A 22,082-nucleotide genomic window follows, 5' to 3' on the forward strand; every position below is an offset into this window, starting at 1 on the left:
GTTCCATACCCGGCTTATGGATCAGACACTCCCCGGCTGTGGCAAAAATATCTCCCGCAACTGAAAACACATTGTTTGGTGTTCCACATACCGCAAATAGGGCCCGATCCCTCACTCGGGGGAAGCGGCCTACTCGGATGCACTTGGCTACGAGGGTCATAATTTACAGTAATGCAGGCACTTGTGTGTTGCCACTATCCCTAATTAGGATGATTCAGTCTCTGCCAAAGCATATGCATTATTTGTCGGTTACTTCCCTCTAAATGCATTCCCTCTCCGATCAGAGCACATTAGCTGTCTGCGACATTCACTTACAGCTCGTCTCCAGCTAATTCAGTGGCACTCTGACAGCCCCCCACCTCCCCCCCCACATACACATACACACACACACACACACACACACACAACACACAACCATTTTGTCCTTTTTAGTCTGTCACAATTACTGTAAGACATTCCTTCCTCATTGTGCATCCTCATATTACGGTGGCATGTTCTTCAGCGGAAATTTGCAACTTCACGATGATACTTGCGTGTGGACTTCTTTTTTAGTCAATACTGCATCTCTCTCTCTCTGAATCCCTTTGTGCAGTTACAGGGAGATGACAAGAGAATGGCTGAGTCTCCTTGCTGTTTCAGTCTCTCTCACCGTGTGTGTGTGTGTGGTGTGTGTGTGTGTGTGTGTGTGTGTGTGTGTGTGTACTTGTGTGAGTGTGCGTGTGTTTGTGTGTGCATGCGTGTGTGTGTATGTGTGTGTGTGTGTGTGTGTGTGTGTGTGTGTGTGTGTGTGTGTATGTGCGGGCGTGCGCGTGTGTGTAAGTGTCTGTATAACTCTGTGTGTTGATGGCAAATGGTCCACTTAGACAGAGCCATTACTGTGGCTCTTGTAATGGGAACAAATGCAACAGCGGAGCCTAAGCAAAGCCTCCATACATCTTCCCCCCTCTCCTCATGAGACAACAGCAACCCGCGTCAAACCTGCATCACCCACTTCAAAGGCACTCCGACTAAATACCACTGTCAGGGTCAAACTCTCTGTCTCCCAATGACACACGTTTGCAACCATTCTCTTGTTGAGCGAGAAAGAAAAAGAGATTTAAACAATTTGAAAGGTTGTTTTGCCACAACAATCTCCAGCATCATTAGCCTTCCTATCTATCCTCCTTCCCTTGGAGGCTATCCCTATGCAAACCCATGTGTTAATCATCTGACATTTAAAAGCACCCTGCTTCTAATTATAGGCCGTCCATTTTCACTCAAAGCTCCTGCACCCCCCCCCCCTCCCACCCCCCCCCCCACCCCCGAGCGCCTATTGATCGTCCACTCCATTACAGGCCCCTGTGCGTCTGCACTGCCCATCAGGAGCCCAATGGCACTCCGGCACTCCTCAAACGTTGTAAGTGCAACCTTGGCACGGCTCAAATATGTTTTTGTGCCTTCGCAGATGCACCTTCGGCAGCATGCTGGACGGATGCGAGTAATCCAAGAAAAAGCAGAAAACAGGTGTTACAAATGTACAGGCTCAGTGTGTGTGTTGGGGTGAGTTGGGAAACAAGGTGCACAATTGTTTGGGTTTTTTTGTTGTTGTTTTTTTCTTTTGCTTTTTCCAGGACCATGGCAATAAAAGCACAAACCTGTCTACTCCAACATATACTGTGGATAATGCCAAACTGAATCGTAGGACATTTTTCAAGCTTGATACATATGTAAACATTCTACTGAGATTACAAATCATTTTGACGTTTATCATAAACCATGGTGTACAGCTGTGTTGGCGTGTGTATGTGTGTGTGTGTGTGTGTGTGCACGCGCGCGTGCGTGCGGGTGTGTGCGTGTCTGTCTGTTATGAATAGCCAAACCCATAATAGACTTCAGTGCATAGGACATGAAGGCGAGATCTCACCTCATTTTCAAGTTGCCCGGCAGTGGTTGTCCATCATAAATGGAGACGATGTCAAAATCCTCCTCTAGAGCGAAGGTGTGGAAGGAGAGCTGTATCCTGTTCCGCTCCCCTGTCACAATGATCCAGGTGCAGTTAGCATAGTTCGGGTAGCCATGGGGAAAGCCTGGACTCTCTATGGTTCCATTGAGACCTTGCACTATGCCGCCACAAGGTTGACCTGCGAGGATGACAAAACACCAATATTTAAACCACAGCTTTAGCTTTCCACAATGCCACAGCACCTGTGAACACAGCACCTCTGCATACATTTTGTATTGACATCACACAGGCATGAGAAATCATTTAAATTAAAATCCAACACAATTACAATGCAAAAGAATAACTGCACACAGGATTTTGGTTTGAGAAACATAATTCTTCTCCTGGAAACCTTTGCAAAGGAAAGAGTTCAATTCTCAAAACCAACAACCTGAAGCAACTTTGTGCTGAGAGTGGGTCTATACACCGAAACTACTTTGAGGAATTCTAGTCAATAATTCCAGCATTAATTGTTAATGGGGTAGGAAAACACAGGCTGGCAATGAAAGGTAAGTCAGTGAATTTTCCTTCAGTTCATTCATCAAGAAAGAGTTCCTATTTTGTAAAATCCAAAACGCTTTGACCTAATATATTTGACTCAGATTTAAAGGGCTAATTTTAAAACATTCGCCACTTTTAAAAGTAACACAAATAAACCAACATATGAGGTCCAAGCTACACAGCCCCCTGGAGAAATGGTCCCAGGAGTTTAAGTACATCACAGAAACATGCACTGAGTAATGCTGCTTATGCTGCATAATACTGTATTATTTCCCCATATTAACTCCCTTACACATATCTGGAAAAGTAGCCTAACTGTTTAAGTAGGTAAGAATGTTGTGCTTGTATGGAAGAGAAGCTACTATGTCAACAACAGCTTGCCCAACAGTAAACCATACAAGAGGTTAGAGAACAATCAACTAAAGGGACCAAAAAGAAAGTGTATGTGTGCAGTGTATGGGTGTGTTGAAAGTACTGACATTTATAGGATCTATAGGTCTTCATCCAGTCGAAGGAATTTAAACTTGAAATAGCTACAATTGTTGGTCAAGAATCTGTTTGCTTGTGACAGATGCATTTACCAAAAACCCACTGTTAACAAAGAGATGCAACTACAAGTTTATATTAATGGGTTGTATCCCTCTACCTAACAGCATTTACCACCATAGATGGATTGTGAATCTTAAGTGATGTGTGTGCATTAAGGGTGAACAATGTTTTCATTTCATCACATATTGTTTATACTTTATAATGTTTTGTGTCCCCTGTATGCAAATGAGAGCACAGTCTATTTGCATGTTGTGACATTTCTACAGCATGCTTTCTGAGCAGAGGACATTGATGGCTTTGGTCCCAGCGCAGCCCAGACTCAGTTGCGACGATGCGTGTTTGTGACAACGCTTTTTAGTTGAAGCAAGCGCAGTGGGAGGCCGTTCTGATACACGTGGGATCCGTCTAGGCATGCTACGGGAGAGTAGAAAAAGTCCAGAGGAAATAGAAGAAGCAAACACCTCTGTCGTGGGGATGAGACCATACGACGTGTTGATCAAAGTCGTGTGTTGACTATAGTTGACTAAGTTGAAGTTGTCCTACTTTTGGGGGGAAAGTGACAAAAAGAAACAGTAACAGAATTTGTATTGGTGACCAAAAGACTAGGGTCATTTGCCAAACACAGAGACTTTCTAATGAGGAGACACAGCACTCAAAAAATCCTCCATAGAAATGCATGGGGTTGGCAGTTGTCTACACATATCCCACCCCTTCAACAACAACAATTCGACATGTGAATATATTGTGCATGTGCTGTGTTGTGAATACATCATGCCAATCATGTGTTGTGTTCTCGCCGCTGGAGCAAGGTTGGTGTCGTGAAGCCTTGCACATGCGCATTTCTGCCAAAATAGATGCCCGATAAGTGCCCAAAAAGCATTACATGCGACTGCTGAGTGGAGGGACTTGCCTAAAAGGACTTTGCTAAACATTACTGAGGCTAAAACTTGAATCTGTGGACTCATCATCAATTTGTATGAGATATTTAAGAAAAATAAATACAATCAATATAAATAAAAATTCAGTTATAATTTATGTTATATTGCCATTGTTACTGGTGTGTAACACCATAATTTTAAGTATGTAACAGTACATTGACCCTCAGTATTCAGACCCTCACCCTAACCCAATGTAACTGCTTATGGAGGTATATTCTGTTCCACTACATATTGGCTACTTTAATTTCCAGCCCATTTACCAAGGTTTATACATTGTTTTTGCTAAATTTCTTCATGAGGTTAGTAATACACGGGGGCTGGCTATACATGGGAATCCATTTATTTTCTTCATCCATCTTCCTGATTAAAGCATGATCTGATTCTGATTTATTGGGCTATTGGGCACTGTAGCTATGGGTACAGTCAATAGACTTTTTTATTATTATTACTATTATTATTTGCATACAACACTCAGTTTATACATGGCGTGTGTAATGCCCAGAATATTACTGTACTGTATGAAGGTAGTTACTACTGTATATAACTAAGAGACATATATTAAGTCCTATGAGAAATTCATATCATAATTACTCTCACTATCATAAATTACATAAAATAACAGAAAAAAGGCAACAAAAACTCTACATCGCAATGCCACCTTGCTTATCCAGTGAGCCACGCTGGTGCACAATCAAACACATCGAGCATCAAAGTTAGAACCAGCAATAAGGACCATATTCCAGTCAATATAATTGATTGCAAACTGTCTGTGTATACATAGGCACAAACATATTTGTCAATGGGTTCTTTTTGCGGCAACCCCTCAGAAACACGGAGAGGTATGGTTTATATTCATGCAATGTTGGTCACAAAAGTAATTTGCATGCATCGCGTCCACTACACAAATGGGCTAACAAGATTTGGACGTTTGGAGCAGCCATGTTGATTTGTTTGGGGAGTGCAAAAAGTCTCCATAGTCACAACACCACTGTCGCCAATCAGTGTTCATCAGCCAATCCACCAATTCATTTGTTGTTCTAATAACTTCACAACCTCATCTTACTTCCATTTAAGTCTGCATGCAATGTTATGAAGTGACAGTAATTAACCCATTAGAAACGCATTTACAATCCAATGTGAACTGTAACAATCACACAGGAAATTAGCAATCAATGATGCATGCGAGAGGTTAATGAGGGCTACTTTCTTAAGGAGAAATTGACGCTGAAACCCCTCAAGCTTTATGTACAATCTTTAGCAAAATAAATATTGTGTAGCCAATACAATGCAGGAAAGGATTACACAGCTCAATACAAATCTGCAAGTCCCTAAAATGTAAAAATTGAGCATCAATTACAAGTTATTCAACTTTTAAAAAAAACTTTGCCCAAATGTACATGCTTTGTGACAGCATGACAGCAAATTCTAGATAATTATATTTTTACTCTCGCCGAACACAGATGGAGTAAACCATCTCTCCAAACAGCTGATGTTCGATGAGTACACAAAATATGGCTGAAAACATCCAGACTGTGATCAGATGACGCTGGCTCTGTTCAAACTGTAGGTTTAAAAGCTCGGCAACCTGCCAATGCTGCTGTGTCAACAAAATAGGATTTAGTTGGGAATTCGTTCATCACTTGTTCGTGAGCAATGAGTAAGTTAATAAAGTGGGCAACACTACCCATGAACATGACCCCTTTGTCATGAGACAAACACAATCAAGTCATATTGATGTCATGGCAGATGTCATATATTATCCTGATGATTGTCACAGCATTAGTCATAACATTAGTTGGGTAGTGCTTATACAACATCACAATGCCTTATGAATGCAGTCATTGTCTATTTATACATAGTTAAATAGATATGTCAGATGTTATGATGTGGTATAAATGCTTTATAAACATGTATACCGGTAAATGTGTTTATAATGCTTTTTGGATATTGAGTTTAGGTAAAATGATGCCAGAAATACCCATGACAGTGTGATTTTGTAATGTGGCCTAAGCTGTTATGGTATCTGTCATTCTGAGAGTGGTCAAGAAAGATTACAGATAATGATAATATAACACAATACAAGATTGCGTTACATGATGATTAATGGGAGACCAAGGCATGTTCACAACAAGGTTGTGGCTTATGAAGCAGATTGCAAGTATTGCTTGCTAAATAACTTTATTATGTGTGTCCAAAAAGAGAAAGCGGTGAATAACAACTGCAACAACTGTTGACTGTTGACAGGATCAACAAAAATTACTTTAACCTTACAGATTGTACTTTCGCTAATATCTGTACTGTGAATTTCTTGCAAATCAAATTTACAAAATAATGTTGCATAATACATTATTTGGGATTTTTTTTTTATGATGAAGTATTCAATTCATCTGTCTGCTAAGCAAAGCTCTGATTTATTGCAAATTAAATACATTTATGGATTGGATTCTTTGCCCTGCATGTGAGTCTGCCCTTGTGTACTAACCTTGTATTCTGAAAGATGAACTACATCTTAATTGTCCTACCAATGGTATTGATTTATAGGTGTTATCACCATGTTGGTGCTCACCAGGTTTCTGCTCATTTCTTTGAGAGAAAGACCAAAGTGGGGGTCACGCACTGGAATGGAAACAGGCTCATAATTTCATACACAAAATTAAAAATGACATTCATGATTAATGTTTTGTTGTCTTCAACAACAAAGAATGGAAGAATGTTGGAATGTTGGAAGAATTATCACACTGCAGTAAAATAGAGCTACAAAAAATAGATGTATCTGTCAGCTGTGTCTCTGTTAATAATGCATTTAATCAGATTGGGCATGCCTATATAATTGCATAGGGTGACACAAAATGGCATTAAAAGCGAAATATGTAGTTTTGTGTGCCAAAATGCTTTGTGACTGCGTTTGGCAAGGCTAAAAAAACAATGTACATGTATGTTGTTGAAAGGCCTCCATGCTAGTTTTACAGCTTCGAAGAAAGGCCTCCATGCTAGAACAGCTTCGAAGTCATTCTGATGGATGGTAAACAAACTTGTTATAGGGAGAATCATACGCTCTCTACAGCCCTAGCCTGGCTGGCTACAGAGAACCAGCCTTTCAACTTGCTTGCCAACATCCTGGAGAATCACAAATTGCTTTACAGTTTATTTATTTATATTTATGAAACATTATATAAGATCATTGTTATGAAGGCTGCTTTTCTGAATTTACCATGAAGCTCTGTCTGTCCAAATTGACTTGATTGAAGGTTATTGGCATGATTGAAGGTTATTGTCTTGCTGGTATATCAGAAAGACATGATTCTCCTTCCTACTGCATCTATCAGCTAGCAACAGCTGTCAGATTGGTTGTCAACAGTGAACTTCTCTGTGGCTACTCATTCTTGAGTCATGTTTTATGTTTCATGCCAGCAGGGATGGATTACTGCACGGGCCTACCGGGCCCAGGCCCAGGGGCCCAAGGGGTCAGGGGGCCCTGAAGCCCAAGCCTTTGCATGGAATCACTGCCTCAATATCAACAAATCAGTATGTATAGGCTATAAATCTGATTGAATTAAAGTATTGGCCATCACCAAAATGCACCAGAATACAGAAAATCACATCAAACAAATGTCCATACATGCCAGATGTTTAGCAGGAAATTATAATAGAGTAGTATGGCGTTTTAGGTGTCTAATCATAATGACAATTACAAATACAGTAGCAAAGACATGGCAAATCCACTTTTGCACGAATATCTTGATTACTCAGGCAGTGTCACTGAGACTGTTGTATAATGTGTTATTATATTCATTAATTCCAGAGTTATGAAGAATACTGTTTTTTAATCTATTTTTGCAGTCCCTGTGTAAGAAAATGCTTTTGTTACTGCTATCTTATTCCAGAATTTTGCCAGGCACAGAAATAGTAAGAAGCAAAATTTCGGCGTGTGTTGCTTTAACCAATGGAAAAGAGGATTTCTGCTCTGGGTGACTGTTTAGTCACTTACTCCACTGAGAATTCAGCACAATAGCAACCAGAAAAATGCCCAGCATAATGTTGCTGAGCCACACATTCTGCATGCTCTCTTCCCACTTGTTCCAGGCCAATACCACCCACTAATTACGCATACGAGTGCAAATGCCTTGAGAGGAGTTTTTGACTGGCTATTGTTAATTAGACTTTTGTTTAAAAAAACTCAGACCCAAGAACACATTTAATCTACAGCACTTTACTAAAGCTCCTTCTGGTGACCAGAGGCAGAATGGGTGCATCTTCATAAGTGTGGTCAGTGACGATGGATTGAATGTTCTTGCTTTTTTTAAAAGATAGCTGCAAAACGACTGAGCAAACCATTGACATGTTTTTTTTTTCATTTAGTTAATTGAAGCTGGGTTACCAACAACAGGCACCATTAACAAGCAAGGAACACGTAAATCAGCTGAGTTCAAGAGATGCGTGAGATTCTGTTAATTGCAATGTTACTACTTGACACATCATGATCCATTGCTACAGAGTGCTTCATATCACATGGAAAGTGCACCTTGAAGAAGCCTTATCTACCTACTGTAATAAAACTACAATACTGCACAACATATTGTGTTAGTCCAACAAATCTTAGATTCTTAATAGATTTTAGATAACTTCTACTGCCCCTAAGTGCTGGACTTTGTAATAAATTTGGGTGCCGCAAACCTACAGCCTTGTGCTCAATGACCATAGCATTAGGCTAATAGTCCCTTAACGTATGGCCTGTTATACCTCATGCCCACTAGTATGTCAAGAGGAAGGCACAGAAAGAGTTGTTTTAATGACGTTCAGTTGGCAACAGTCCATTGCAACATATATGCAAGCATAGTATATGTTTGGCCTAGGCTCTCCAGGGATTGAGATGAAAATCTTAATATCAATACTCTGGTCAAAGGAGGGTTTAATCAACTAAATGTAGCACTCACTCTGTGTAAGCTGGCATAATAGGCTGTGCAGTAATAAATACAAGTAGAGGAGTCAAAATGTGGTTGGAAAACACAATGGTGGTGTATTTGTAATACTGTATAGGCCTACTGATGTGATGCGCAGACAGTGGGGGGTAAGTATCCAGTAGCCTTCCTACACTGTAAAAAAATGAATTACGCTTTGTTCAAGTAATTACATGTTCACAATTGAATGGACAGGAAATAGGAATTATTATTAACGAACAGAAAAATCCACATCAAACTGATAGGTTGCATCTCAGTGATGTGTGAATATACAATAGTGAATATTCCGAATTGAAAATACTTAATTGCCACAGGTGTTTATTCAGCGCATGCGCTTGCTGGCCAACACACGGGGTTTCTTTTCCTCTCAGCATTCGCAAGGGCTGGGCAACGTGCTTCTCTCCCGGATGAAGTTTTCTCCACTTGACTTGCAGGATGGCCAAACTTTGAAAAGGTACGTGTTTAACAGGCTTTAAGCATGTATTCCTCATTGTGTCCTACTCAAGAAATGATTTAACATGTCTGTGTGCGTTTTTATTAATTTAAGATTTCGATTGACTAGGTGCTAGTTTTGACGCAGTGTTTGCTATTGGGCTAGCTCATATGGCATTCGCGTTAGCTAACTTTCGAGCGACGGTCGGACCATATTGACTGTTTCTTTCTCCCATTTACAAACTGTCAGCGCATCTGTGGTGCAGTAGGCTATGGTCCTCTTCTTTAACCAGTGCGGTATTTCTGATTTCAGTGTGCACAATGATCATGCGTCATGTAATGTTCACAAGTTGAGTGCATTAGTCCTGTGCCACGGGTGCCTGTCTATCTGGCACTAGCCATGTAATTTACCAGACCAGATAGAGCTCGGCATATGGCAGATTTGAATTCAGCACACCCAAATTGACAATGTATGACTGTTTGCCGACTTTGTCTCACAAATGCCTTTGGGTGTCACAATCCTGGATTTCAGTACCAGTGTAATAGTCGTGTTCAGAGAATGGATAAATTACACTGTGTCTCTTTTATAAGTACTATGTCACCTGGCTAGCTTTGGTGTGTTCACCTGCCATTGTGGGATTGGCAAATGTGATTGGTCATGCCATAGGTCCTGCTGTAATTTGCAAATTCACTTATTGGAGCTCACTGCTTTCTTTCTTTCTGTTTACATGTTTCAGATAGGAACACCAAATCTCCGATGTTTTGCAAGTACTGCGGTTTTTCCTCAGACCAGGACAATCTTGTCAGACACCAGGAGCTTCACCACAGGAGACCCCACCACTGGCCTTGTGTTCATTCCAACTGTCCTTGTGTGTTTAAAACTCGAGGAGCCTTAAAGTCACACCTTTCAAGACATCATCACAAAGGTGCACTTGTTCATGATCAGTCTAATTTCACCTTCAAATGTGAATGTTGTGATTTTCAGGAAATATGTTCTGAAAGGGACTTTTTTAAACACCTAGGAAATCATCTTAAAATTCAGGAAACCGTTCAGTGTCCCTTTTTAGGTTGTGACTTTAAAACAAATGCTTACAAAACATTCAGTTCACATAAAAGCAGAAAACATAAGCAGTATAGTACAAAAGACTTTAGAACTGTGATTCAGCCGTTTGCTGTAACTGCAGCTGGAAGTATTGATGCTGCTGCTTCAACTTTAATTCAACAAGAATCGAGTCATGTGTTGGAGGAACATGCAGTAGAACATTTTGATGGTACAACAGTTGAGAACAAACTTGCAAGTCTTTTACTGTCTATGCAAACTGTCTTGCATGTCTCACGAAGTGCAGTTCAAACAATAATTGAGGGTCTACGTGATGTATTGATTTGCTCCAAATCCAACGCATTTCAGGCAGTTTCAGAGGTTCTGGCAAAACACAACCTTTCATCAGAGAACACACTAGTTAAGGAGATAGTTGACTCTGTTTTTGCTTCCAATCAATTACTGTCAACAATTTCTGAAAAGGGCTGCCTATCTACTGACTACAGAAGAAACTTGTATTTTGCACAGCATTTTCCTTTGATTGAGGCAGTGGAATATTGATACACTCAAGATAGTAGAAACACGTTTGTTTATGTACCATTGACTTTGGTGCTTGAAAACTTGCTGAGACGCCCAGATTATTCAAGTGCATTAGTTCTGAGTCAAGAGCACTTGCCTGGTGTTTACAGGACTTTCCAGGATGGACAGTACTTTAGGCAGCGCAATGTTTCCCTTGGTGAAGAGACAGAAATCAGTATAGCCCTTTATATTGATGAATTTGAACTGTGCAACCCGTTGGGAACATCACGCAAGATCCACAAAGTAGTTGGAGTGTACTGGGTCATCCTAAACTTACCAGTGAAGTTCAGGGCAGGTTTGACATCCATTCAGTTGGGAGCTTTAGGAAAGAGTGTTGATGTCAGGAAGTTTGGTTATGAGAGTTTTTTAGAGCCCCTTATAAAGGATCTTAAGCTGGTAGGTCAACATGGGGTCTTTGTGGAGAACTTGAAGAAGACTGTTAATGTGAAGCTGTTTTGTGTCTGTGCAGACAATCTCGGAGCACATAGTTTAGCGGGATTCCAGGAAAGCTTTATTGTGGATAAGTTCTGCCGTTTTTGCTTAGTGAGTCATAGAGAAATAGCAACTGTTAAATCAGGGGATTTTGTTTTGAGAACTGTTGAACAGCACAATGAGTTTGTGGACGAGCTTAAGCGAAATGCAACACTTAAGAGCGTAAATGGTGTTAAACGTGAGTGTGTTTTGAGTAAGCATTTGTCTAACTTTCATCCTGTAACAGGTTTCCCCCCTGATGTCTTGCACGATACTTTTGAAGGCATTGTTCCGCTCGAATTAGCATTGTGCCTTTCAGACTTAATTTCTAAAGGCTTTTTCACTTTGGACCGACTTAACCACAGCATCAGATCATTCCCCTATAAATACACAGATAAAGTCAACAAGCCTAAGGTCATCGCTAAATCAGCCCTTTCAAAGAAGTCTGTTGGGGGGAATGGGCATGAAAACTGGGCGCTGCTGCGGCTGCTTCCTCTCATGGTTGGTTGGCTCGTCCCAGAGAGTGAACCATCATGGGAAATATTAATGGACTTGAAGGAGATTGTTCAAATAGTTGTTTCTGACAAATTCACAGAAGAAACATTAAGTTATCTGGCATTTAAGTTATCAGATCATCGCTTACTACTTAAAGCCACGTTTCCTGATTTTGTCTTAAAACCAAAACATCACATAATTGAGCATTATCCACACCTCATACGCTGTTATGGTCCATTAGTGGAACTATGGACCATGAGGTTCGAATCAAAGCACAGCGTCTTTAAAACAGTCGCTCGGGATGTACATAACACAAAGAATGTACTGCTTTCCTTGGCTGCAAAGCATCAGCAGTTAATGGCATACAATTTGGCTGGAGAAAGCCTCTTTAAGTCTGACTTGTACATCGACAAAGTTGTAGCTGTTCATGTGGGAACTTTGGACAGTGCACAGAGATCTGCGGTGTTAAGAAAATTGCCACATGTTGACACGGTTTCTATTACTCGTAAACTCGAACTGTTTGGAACAGAATATTCTCAAGGTATGATTGTCACAGCTGGCCATTGCAATGGGCAACCAGAGTTTTTCAAAATTTTGAGCATCATTGTCCATTGTGGCAAAGTATTATTCTTGTCAAAGAAGCTCGTTCCCTGGTACTTTGAGCATTATAGGTCTTTTCAAGTAGAGGACAGTGTCTATGGTGAAATCATGGTTGTTGATGTCAATCAATTGAATCATTTCTATCCTTTGGCAGCTTACCTTGTTGGGGGAAAGCTCTGGGTGACGCTGAGGACGCATTGTTAGACGGATCATGGTGAGTCTTGCGTTATTCCCAAACTTGTCTCATAAATTCAAATTCTATAAATGTGTTTGTATTGTGTAATGTATTGCACTGCTTCATAAAATAAAGGGAACACCTAAACAATGAAATGCAACTCTCAATCAATCATACTTCTGTGATACCAGCCTGTCCAGTTAAGAAGCAATATGCATTGTGAATTGATTTTGCTTACTGTTTTCCTTTCTGGCTGAGTTTTTCGTCATATGTGCATTATGACACCTGAAGGTATTATGAGGTGGTGTCTCTCAATTTGCTCAGTGACTGCAACTCCTCTCATCCCAGTCAATTTGCTCAGTGACTGCATCTCATCCCAGCCCCATGAGTATCTGAGATGAGTTGCACTACCTGAGCAAATTCAATGGGTGACAGACACTGCCTCGTGGTTAGTAAAGCGGTGTGAAACTGTCCTAAATGCACATGTGACCAAATACTCAAACAGATGGTCTGAGACTCCACCTGGCAACAATTTTTTGGGGCGTATTTTAGTAATTGCCAGTACTTTCTGTCTATTGCCTGTTAAATATGACCAAAAGTAGGCAAATGGATTCACAATGAGTTGCTTTGTTACTGGACAGGCTGTTATCTGACATATGATTGACTTGGAAGTTGCATTGTGTTGCTTTGGTGTGACCCTTATTTTTTTGAGCAGTGTATTTTCCTTAACCTGAATGTTTCCTGTTCCATAGGTACTGTTGCTTAGAGTTGTACTATCTGCTGATGAAGCAAGGCGTGTCCAACTTCCAGACTTGCCAGAGTCTGTGGATGCGCTTGTGGATTTCCTTAAAGAAAAACTACAACTTCAGGGGGCAATTCCAATTGCAATTTGAGGACCCTGAATTCCAAAATGCCCGTTGCAATTTGTCAGATATCAGAACTTCCACCTCAACGTGCAGTTCTACACATTAAGTGGAAAGGGCATTCAGCTTATGAAGATCACTTGGATCTATCGCAGTCCCTTGGATCCATCTCGTCACTCGACACTGCAAGTCTAAGCTCCTCCAAAGGAGCCTCACCTGCAACTTCACCCAGCCCCTTACCCACCTCCACAAGAAATGTGCGCAGTGCGTCAGAGTGGCCCTCTCCATTCCCTATCCCTGCTCTGTCTCTTGATGTTGAGCAGAAGTTAAGAAAAGGCAATGAGGCATATGAGAAGACCAAGAAAAGCATTGATGTTACAAGAGACATTAAGACAGACATTCTTGACAAAATTGCCCATGCTGCCTTTGATATAAAAGCGTACCCTGAGCGTACCCTGAGCCATTTTCCTGAACATCCAAATCAGCAGGATGATTCCTCACTTGAACAGCAAAGAAAGCTCTTGGTGGATGCATCAAAGACAGCCAAAATAGATGAGAAATTCGTAAGAGAAACGATGGAGATTACCTTTTCCCTGAGGAGAAGGGAGATTGTTGATGACAAGCCGATGGTGATAGAAGTGCAAGACAGATGGCCTGCTTTATTTTTCAAGGAGCAGGTAAGAATTTACAAATTTGATACGGCTGTAGACATCTGGTTACATTTCCGTATGCTGAGAACCCTTCTATTGTTTGACCTGTTCCTTTTTGTGTATGTTGCTTTGGGTATTTGACAGATTGATGCTGAGTTTTTTCGCATCACAAACAAGATGCTGTTGAGGACCTTTAGAGCTGCAGTGGACAATTACACTCCCAAACTACTTCGTCTGTACCGTGCCCGAAATGCAGCCTTTGGAAAGGCTATGGATGATGTCATGGCGAAGCTTGATGATGAGGTATGTTGTGGTGGAAATTCTTAGCTTTTTGGAAGACTGCTCAAACCAGGCCAGGCTTTTTTTTATTTTAAACTGATCATATTAAAAACAAAGAACATATGTTGCACTGCTTCAAAAACATAAAAGGAACAGCAAAGCAATGCAACTCCCAGGTCAGCCATACACCTATGTCAGCCTGTCCAGCTAGAAAGAAACAATTGTTGTGAAAGGGTCTTTGTGCAAATTTAACAGGCAATGGGTAGAAATTAGAGGTACTAACAAAAAAAACAGCCCACAGTTATTCTGTTGTGGTGGCCACAGACCGCTTCTTTCTTTCTGGCAGATGATTTTACCGAGAGGCGGTGTCGATCACTCACTGAATTTGCTCAGGTAGTGCTGCTCATCCAAGATGGCACATCGTGTGCTGTTGAACATCAAAATTGTCACATCCACCATTGGCGCCCTATGCTCTTCACAAATGTTGTTGGCAGCATTACCTGTGATATAAGCAAATTACTCCCCGGACCTCATGCCCTCTTCATGAAGTCTGTTTCGGACCATTTAGAGCAGAAACATTCACGGTAGTGGCCTGCAAAGCTCGTTTTGCAGGGCTCTGGCAATGTTCTTCCTGTGCCATATGTTGCAAGGAAGAAGATCGCAATCTTGCTGCTAGGTTGTAAACCGTCTGTCCTCAACGTCCCCTGGTGTGCGGTCACGTCCCCTGGCATCTCCTCCATACTCTGCACACTACTGATGGGTACTGCACACATTAATGAGCCATCTTGGATGAGTACCATTAGCTGAGCAAATTCAGTGGATGATCCACTGCCTCATGATGCCATCAGGGATATGAAACTGTCAGGATGCACATGACCAAAAAAGATCATCTGTGAATGCCACAGAGGAATAACTATTTTTGGGGCATTATTTGGTTATTACCTCTAAATTCTATCCATTGCCTGTTATATTTGCACAACAGAAGGCAAAATAAATTCACATTGTGTTGCTTCCCAACTGGACAGGCTGATATCATAGATTGACTTGATCATGATTCACTTAGTTTTATTGCTTTGTTTTTGGTGTCCCATTTATGTTTCTGGAACAGTGTAGTTGCTGGGGGACATTTTTAATTAATATGGGAGTAGGAAAAAAATGAATGAGTAAAAATATTTTTACTATTAGAAAGTGTTTGAATTATTATGACTAAACTGTTTTTTCCTGCTTTTTTGGCATAGACCTCTGACATCCTCAGGCACCGCAAAGATGCTGCTCTTCGAGGACTTCCGGTATTTCTCCGTGAGGACCCTACGGAACTTTTCAAAGAATGCCTTGTAAGTAGTCATTAGCATCAAACAGGAACTACGCTTTTTCCAACAAATCATATAATGACTTACAGTGCCTTTTTTATGTTTCATACTGTGTACACTATACTCATGCACACTCAGACTGAAAGTATGCTGACATACATGTAGGACAGAGTAATAGAATACAACAGAGAATAAAAATAGAGTATTAGTGTAAGATGAGGTAATGAATAGAAGAGGGGGTGGGTGTCTTTGTTGATTCACCTGTGGCACCTCTCCGAGGGCAACAGTTAAAACATCTCTGTGTCATTGATCAGCTGGGGGGGTTAATGCATAGAAATTCAACGTAAAACATGCAGTGGTATTAGGGAGGGTAGAGTGGCACAGACTGAATAAGTGAGTGTGTGTGTATGTGGTGGTGGTACTGCCATTTCTCCTGGCATCCCCCCCCCATGCTCTGGACACTGATAGTGGACACGACAAATCTTCTTGCCACACATTGATGTGTCATCTTTGAGAACCAATAGCTGAGCAACCTCAGTGGATGATACTCTGCCTCATTTAACCTACATTGTAGGTAGGCTACAGGGGTGTGAATACACGTGACCAAAAATCAGACGGAAAGTATTTGGGTGGGGGTTGGAATGGTCTGTGGATGCCTGCAGAAAAAAAAAACTATTTCTGGGGCGTAGTTTGGTTATTACCTACAATTACTGCTCATTGGTTGTTAAATTTACAAAACTGCAGGCAAAATGAATTCACAATGAGTGCTTACTTTCTGGTATGATTGACGGGGAGTTGCATTGCTTTGGGTTTGGTGTTCCCTTTATTTTTTGGAGCAGTGTATAATACTAGTGTTGTGTAGTGTCATGTAATGGGACCCAGCCCCATGAGTTTTGTCATGAGTAGATGGGGGCAGAGCAGATTTGCAAAGTCAATGTGAGGTGTAAAAATCCTTTTTTTGTGCTTTTGTTTTCTGCAGGAGACCGATGCAGATGATGTGGCTCTCCAGGGCGTGGCTGTGGGCATTCTTTATGTTCTCGAAGACTGTGGTCCAGGGACATCTACGCGAGTGCAAAACATTGCCATCATCCTCGAAGAGAGAGTTGTTTTGGAAGATATCCCAGATACTCCAACTGCTCTGGCATACCTTTTTGGCTTCCTTTATGCCCTGAATATCTCCTACCCAAAGGCTCTGAAGTATACCTTCGATACTTTGCAAAATGTCTTCATGGAGATTGGTCCAAAATGCACACAGCGTGTACGATCTCTGAAAAACAAACTGGCACTGTAAGACTGACGACGAGGCTGTATTTTGAAATGCGTGTTGGTTACATCAAGTTCCAATGATGGCCCATGTTCTCACGGTGTTGGAGTATGGCTATGTTTCTGAGGAAACAAATGTGGATGACATTTTAACAAACTTGCACTGTAAGACTGAAGACGAGGCTGTGTTTTGAAATGCGTGTTGGTAACATCAAGATCCCTTGATGGGGGTCAGCTCTATGTTCTCACAGCCCAATGGTCCCACAGCTTATTCTTGCTGCTCCATTTTCCCACATTTTAAGAAATTATTCAAATATAAGCCCACAATTCCATGCTGCCACATTTCCGAGTAAACTGAGAGCATGTGCCTTTCTCTCCGCCATGGAACATATGGCCTAAATTTGAATAAAATCTTAGAAATGTGGGAAATGGAGCAGCAGGAATATGCAGTGGGACCAGTGGGCCTAAAAATGTTAAAAGTCTTAGTGATGTGGGACCAATGGGCTGTGGGAACATAGACACGCACCCCCTTGATGGCCCATGTTCCCACGGTGTTGGAGTATGGCTATGTTTCTGAGGGAAAAATATGGATGACATTTTACCAAATTTGCACTTAGAGTGAATACAAGGTTGTATTTTGAAGTGCATACCGACCAATGTTCTCATTGTTAGCGTATGGCTGTTTCAGAGAAAAATTTGTATTTTTTTTATTTTTTTATGGGTTTTATTTTGACCTCAAGGAATTTTTTATTGCAAGCTCCGTTTACTTACCAGACATGTTGAACCTTATGGTATTTAGGTTGTGCAGGCCCATGTTCTGAATCAGCCATTGTGTATTTAGGCTGTGTAGGGTCAATCAGTATCTACCATTAGAGGGGCCGTGTCAAACATGCAGCTTGTGTTTCAGAGCAAGTAGATCAGAATGACATGACACCCCAATACAACTGCACTTGTTATTGCGGCTTGGCCTGTGAAACCAAACTACTGAAGGGCCATATTTTGATTTAGACATTAAACCCCATTTAACCTCTTGCTTAAAAAGACAAAAAAATAGGTATAACTCAGGGGGCATGCTCTTAAATTGTATGAATACTTGTGATTTTGTTCAACAGTACTTGTTGAAATAAAAAAAATCAAAGTGTGAAGTTTGTACATTATTGAAATTTTGTTATTGTGTAGAACAATGACAAAAGAAATGTATACTTGACTGATAAATTTTAATTACCGCAATTGCCTTTTTGTAGTACTGTGAATGTCACTGTTCAGCAAAAAGACTAATCCGTGTTGGTAGAATGAGGAATTGAAAATTGACTTAATTAAGAATTCTTAATAAACATTACAGTGTTATCATAGTTGAGATTATCATGGGAACATCGTTGGCAAAACATGCCGACTGTTCAGCAAACAGATTAATCCCTGTTGGTACAATGAGGAATTGAAAATTGACTTAAATAAGAATACTTAACTATGATAACACTGTAATGTTTATTGAGATTATCATGGGAACATCATTGGCAAATCATAAAATTCTGAATGCAGACGGTTGCCTGCAAATTTTCAATATCCTCAACTATTTTTTTTTTACAGTGTAAAAAGTCCTTTGGAGAATGAATCTTTTCATTTTATTCACAAATACGGTATGGCTGATCACCTCAGTTTTGTGATGAGATCTAGCAGAGTGCTAAAAATATGTTTTGGGACTTAACACACTTATAGTACTATCAAAAGAGAATTAATTGGGACATCAGTGAAATAAAGTCTGCTTAGATATTGTTCCAGTCATTTTAATCATCTTATTTATTGCTCTTGGCTGCTTAAGTGGTGTGTTCAGTTCACTTTTGTGTTTGCCTGTGAGTATTAGTATGTTTGTGTGTGGTGAGTGTGTGCGTGCGTGCAGGCATGTGTGCATGTGTGCGTGTGTTTGTGTGTGTGTGTGTGTGCATGTGAGCAATGCCTCATGCATGAAAGTCAACAACCAATTGTTGTTGTTTTTTTTATTTATGCAGTCTTTGCCTTTTCCTTGCGGTGATTTACGACAAATGGATTTTACTTGTGTTCAAAGATGCAACATTAATGTACAAACAAACCTTTAACCCGTGCTTGCTGTTATAGCCCACATTATCAAGATGTCCTTTTAGCACTGTGACCAAGGCCACAGGTTTATCAAAGCAACTCGGCGACCACTCCTCCAACATGCAGGAAGAGGTGCACAGTGATACAAACATTGTGTGATTGTGTGCAAGCTCGAGTGGAGGTTTCTAAAGATGTCATGCACCTGTCCTAAAACACCTTGGCCATGCAGCCCACTCCCATGTTAAGTTGAAGAGAGCCCCCTTCCATTCCACTGCTCCCAGAGCGCCTTCATCCAAAGAGAAAAGACAGAAGAAATGCCCTGCAGTGCTTTTGAGCTTTTGAGTGCTCTAAACAACAACACACTCTCCCTCACAGAACCTGTCTGTCACTGTACCATGCTCTGTCCATCTCTCTCTCTCTCTCTCTTTCAACTTCTCATTCTCTATCTCTTTTTCCCTCTCTAACCACCATCCCTCTGTCTCTGTGTCTTTTTTTTAGCTTTTTTTTAGCTGTAGCCCGCTTGTTATTGGTGTCTGTGAACCTTACTCATAACCTGAGCAAAGACTGTGAACACACACACACACCCACACACACACACCCACCCACCCACACACACACACACACACACACACACACACACACACACACACACACACCCACACAACCAACACACACACACAAACACACACACACGCACATACACACAACACACTCACACACACATACACCCACACAACCAACACACACACACACACACACGCACATACACACAACACACACACACACACACACCCACACCCACACACACACACACACACACACACACACACAAACACACACACATGCAGGCCTCACATCCTCTGTGTTTAACTATACTTACAACAACAGGGAACCACTGCAATAAACAACAACTATCAAACAACAACAACAACAATAATAACACATAAATACCTGATACACCGTTTTAGAGTACTGTATATGTACATACATAGAACCTAAAATATTGAAAATAAGATATTGAAACATAAGAGTGAGGCAAGAGTGTTTTGAGAGGAATTGAGAACACAGCCTTTCTGTGGTGCTGTAATGCTGTGGTATTTCTGTGTTAAGACATACTTAATGGCATCTGTGCAAGTTAAATTCTTTGAGAGATAAAGTAAGCTATGCATAATTCATTAGCTTAATGTGACATTTGGGTGGAAGGAGTCCACACCTAAAATAGGACACATCTCGGTTTGGTTACTGCAGCAGCACCTGCCACACCCAAATCATTTAGATCATCACAGCTTCTTTGTTTCTGCTCACAAAGTTATATGCAGACGACAGTTACTGATGCAGGCGTGAGCTCACCAACATGAAGGTTTGCTGCAGGTCACAGCACCCCTCCACTCCTGCAATTAAGCAACTTTGATACACCTACTGGCTATACAAACCAGAGGAACACAGCCCCCATTTACAGACAGATCAAAAAGATGTGTAATTACAATATTATAGAGCGATTACAATGACCATTTTGGATTAGAGATTGACAGATTGCAGCCACAGTTCATCTTGGCCGTCGTCTCTCTTGACTAAAGTTGCAATAAAGGCTCCTTTTAATCCTTGGTTTCCATGGTTACATCAGTTATAGTTCTGTGTAATTCTGCACTAAATGCAATGGTTGGTTGCAATGAATTATGCAATGGTTGGTTGCAATGAAATAAAATAAGCAGACATATTTGAAAAATAAAATAAATAAATAAATAAATAAAACATTGATTTAAATTGTCTTGCAATTAGCAAGCAATGTCAGGTCACTATCATTACACTCAGGTCTCCAATCTCTTGGGTTTGTGTTTTTGTTGTCTGGGATAATCAATCTTTATTCCAGACAATTTTGTACCATTTTAAGAAATAGAAAGAGCAAACACATTTCAGTTGAGAAAACACTGCCTTCTCAGAGTTGGCCCAACATCATTTTCACCCAGCACACATCAAACACTGGCAACAGGCTAATCAATAATTAAATCACCGGTAGAAGTGTGGGTGGAGATGCTTATTTTTTAAGAAATTGGCTCGTTACTTGGCTTGTGAAATGAGCCGTAGACGTCCTCATGACAGCGCGGTGATGATGTTTAAGGCGATACTAAATAATGCATGACTGACGAAAACAAAGGAGCGGCGGGCTGCGAGCAGTCGAGGCAGAGATGGATGGCATTATATCCCCGTAATTTCCTCTCGCATGCGCCCTTCCATTCCATCCCTGGCGCAAAAAAACACCTCTGCGTTTGTTAGGATTTATGGAACACGCCCTCGTCACTGTTGCTTACTGAGGGGATCGCGTACAAATGCAGTAAACAAATTCCCCTCACTCTCCCTCTCCATCTCTTTCTCTCTTTCTCTCTCTTTTGCTCTCTTGCTCCCTTCTTCTCTCCCTCCCTTTCTCCCTCCCTCCCTTCCACCCCTGAAAGGGGCTCTATGCAACCTATGGCCATCTAGCCAGCATGCAAACACATGACTAACAGCCTGAACAAAATTCTTATTGACCACAATTTGTAAAACTGACTGTTCAGCACACATTACCTCACTGGAGACATCTTCCAGATTGCAATAATGGGCTCTCTTTTAGCCAGATCATCTGAATCAATGACTCAAGTGCAGAAATGAGAGAACATAACTAATTCATGGAAAACAGCACATGACGACAGCAGCATATATGACCAAACATTGCAAAATTACAGCGCACGTGTAAAAACGCAACGCAACAGAGACATTCCTACCTAAAATTATACCTAGATAACCAATAGATTAATAATTTATGCCATAAGTATGGCATAAAAGCATACAGTAGGACTGTGGAGCAGAGCACATCCAGTTGTGTCCCAGACTCTGCCACTCACTTTCTATCGACTCTGTGGCATCTCTCAGGTAGAGTAAAAAAGTGCTT

The 22,082-nt window shown here is 40.9% G+C and overlaps 2 protein-coding genes across 2 annotated transcripts in view; one reads left to right on the forward strand and one right to left on the reverse strand.

Annotated features, from left to right (window-relative positions):
• Positions 1-22,082, reverse strand: part of LOC143123746 (CUB and sushi domain-containing protein 1-like) — a 314,279-nt gene that overhangs the window by 222,297 nt on the left and 69,900 nt on the right. The window contains exon 2 of the mRNA XM_076285039.1: positions 1,904-2,120. Within this exon, the coding sequence (XP_076141154.1) occupies positions 1,904-2,120 (217 nt within the window). The remainder of the gene's footprint in view (positions 1-1,903; positions 2,121-22,082) is intronic.
• LOC143124717 (uncharacterized) lies at positions 13,629-18,164 on the forward strand. The gene is made up of 4 exons (XM_076286427.1): positions 13,629-14,258; positions 14,376-14,534; positions 15,749-15,844; positions 16,800-18,164. The coding sequence occupies exons 1-4, from the start codon at positions 13,629-13,631 to the stop codon at positions 17,109-17,111; spliced, it is 1,197 nt and encodes a 398-aa protein (XP_076142542.1). The 3' UTR covers positions 17,112-18,164.

Source organism: Alosa pseudoharengus, unplaced genomic scaffold (genome assembly GCF_046254945.1).
Source record: "Alosa pseudoharengus isolate Yale_2024_CS ecotype anadromous, Long Island Sound unplaced genomic scaffold, YU_APseudo_1.1 YU_APseudo_1.1_scf_15, whole genome shotgun sequence".
Classification (NCBI taxonomy): domain Eukaryota; kingdom Metazoa; phylum Chordata; class Actinopteri; order Clupeiformes; family Clupeidae; genus Alosa; species Alosa pseudoharengus.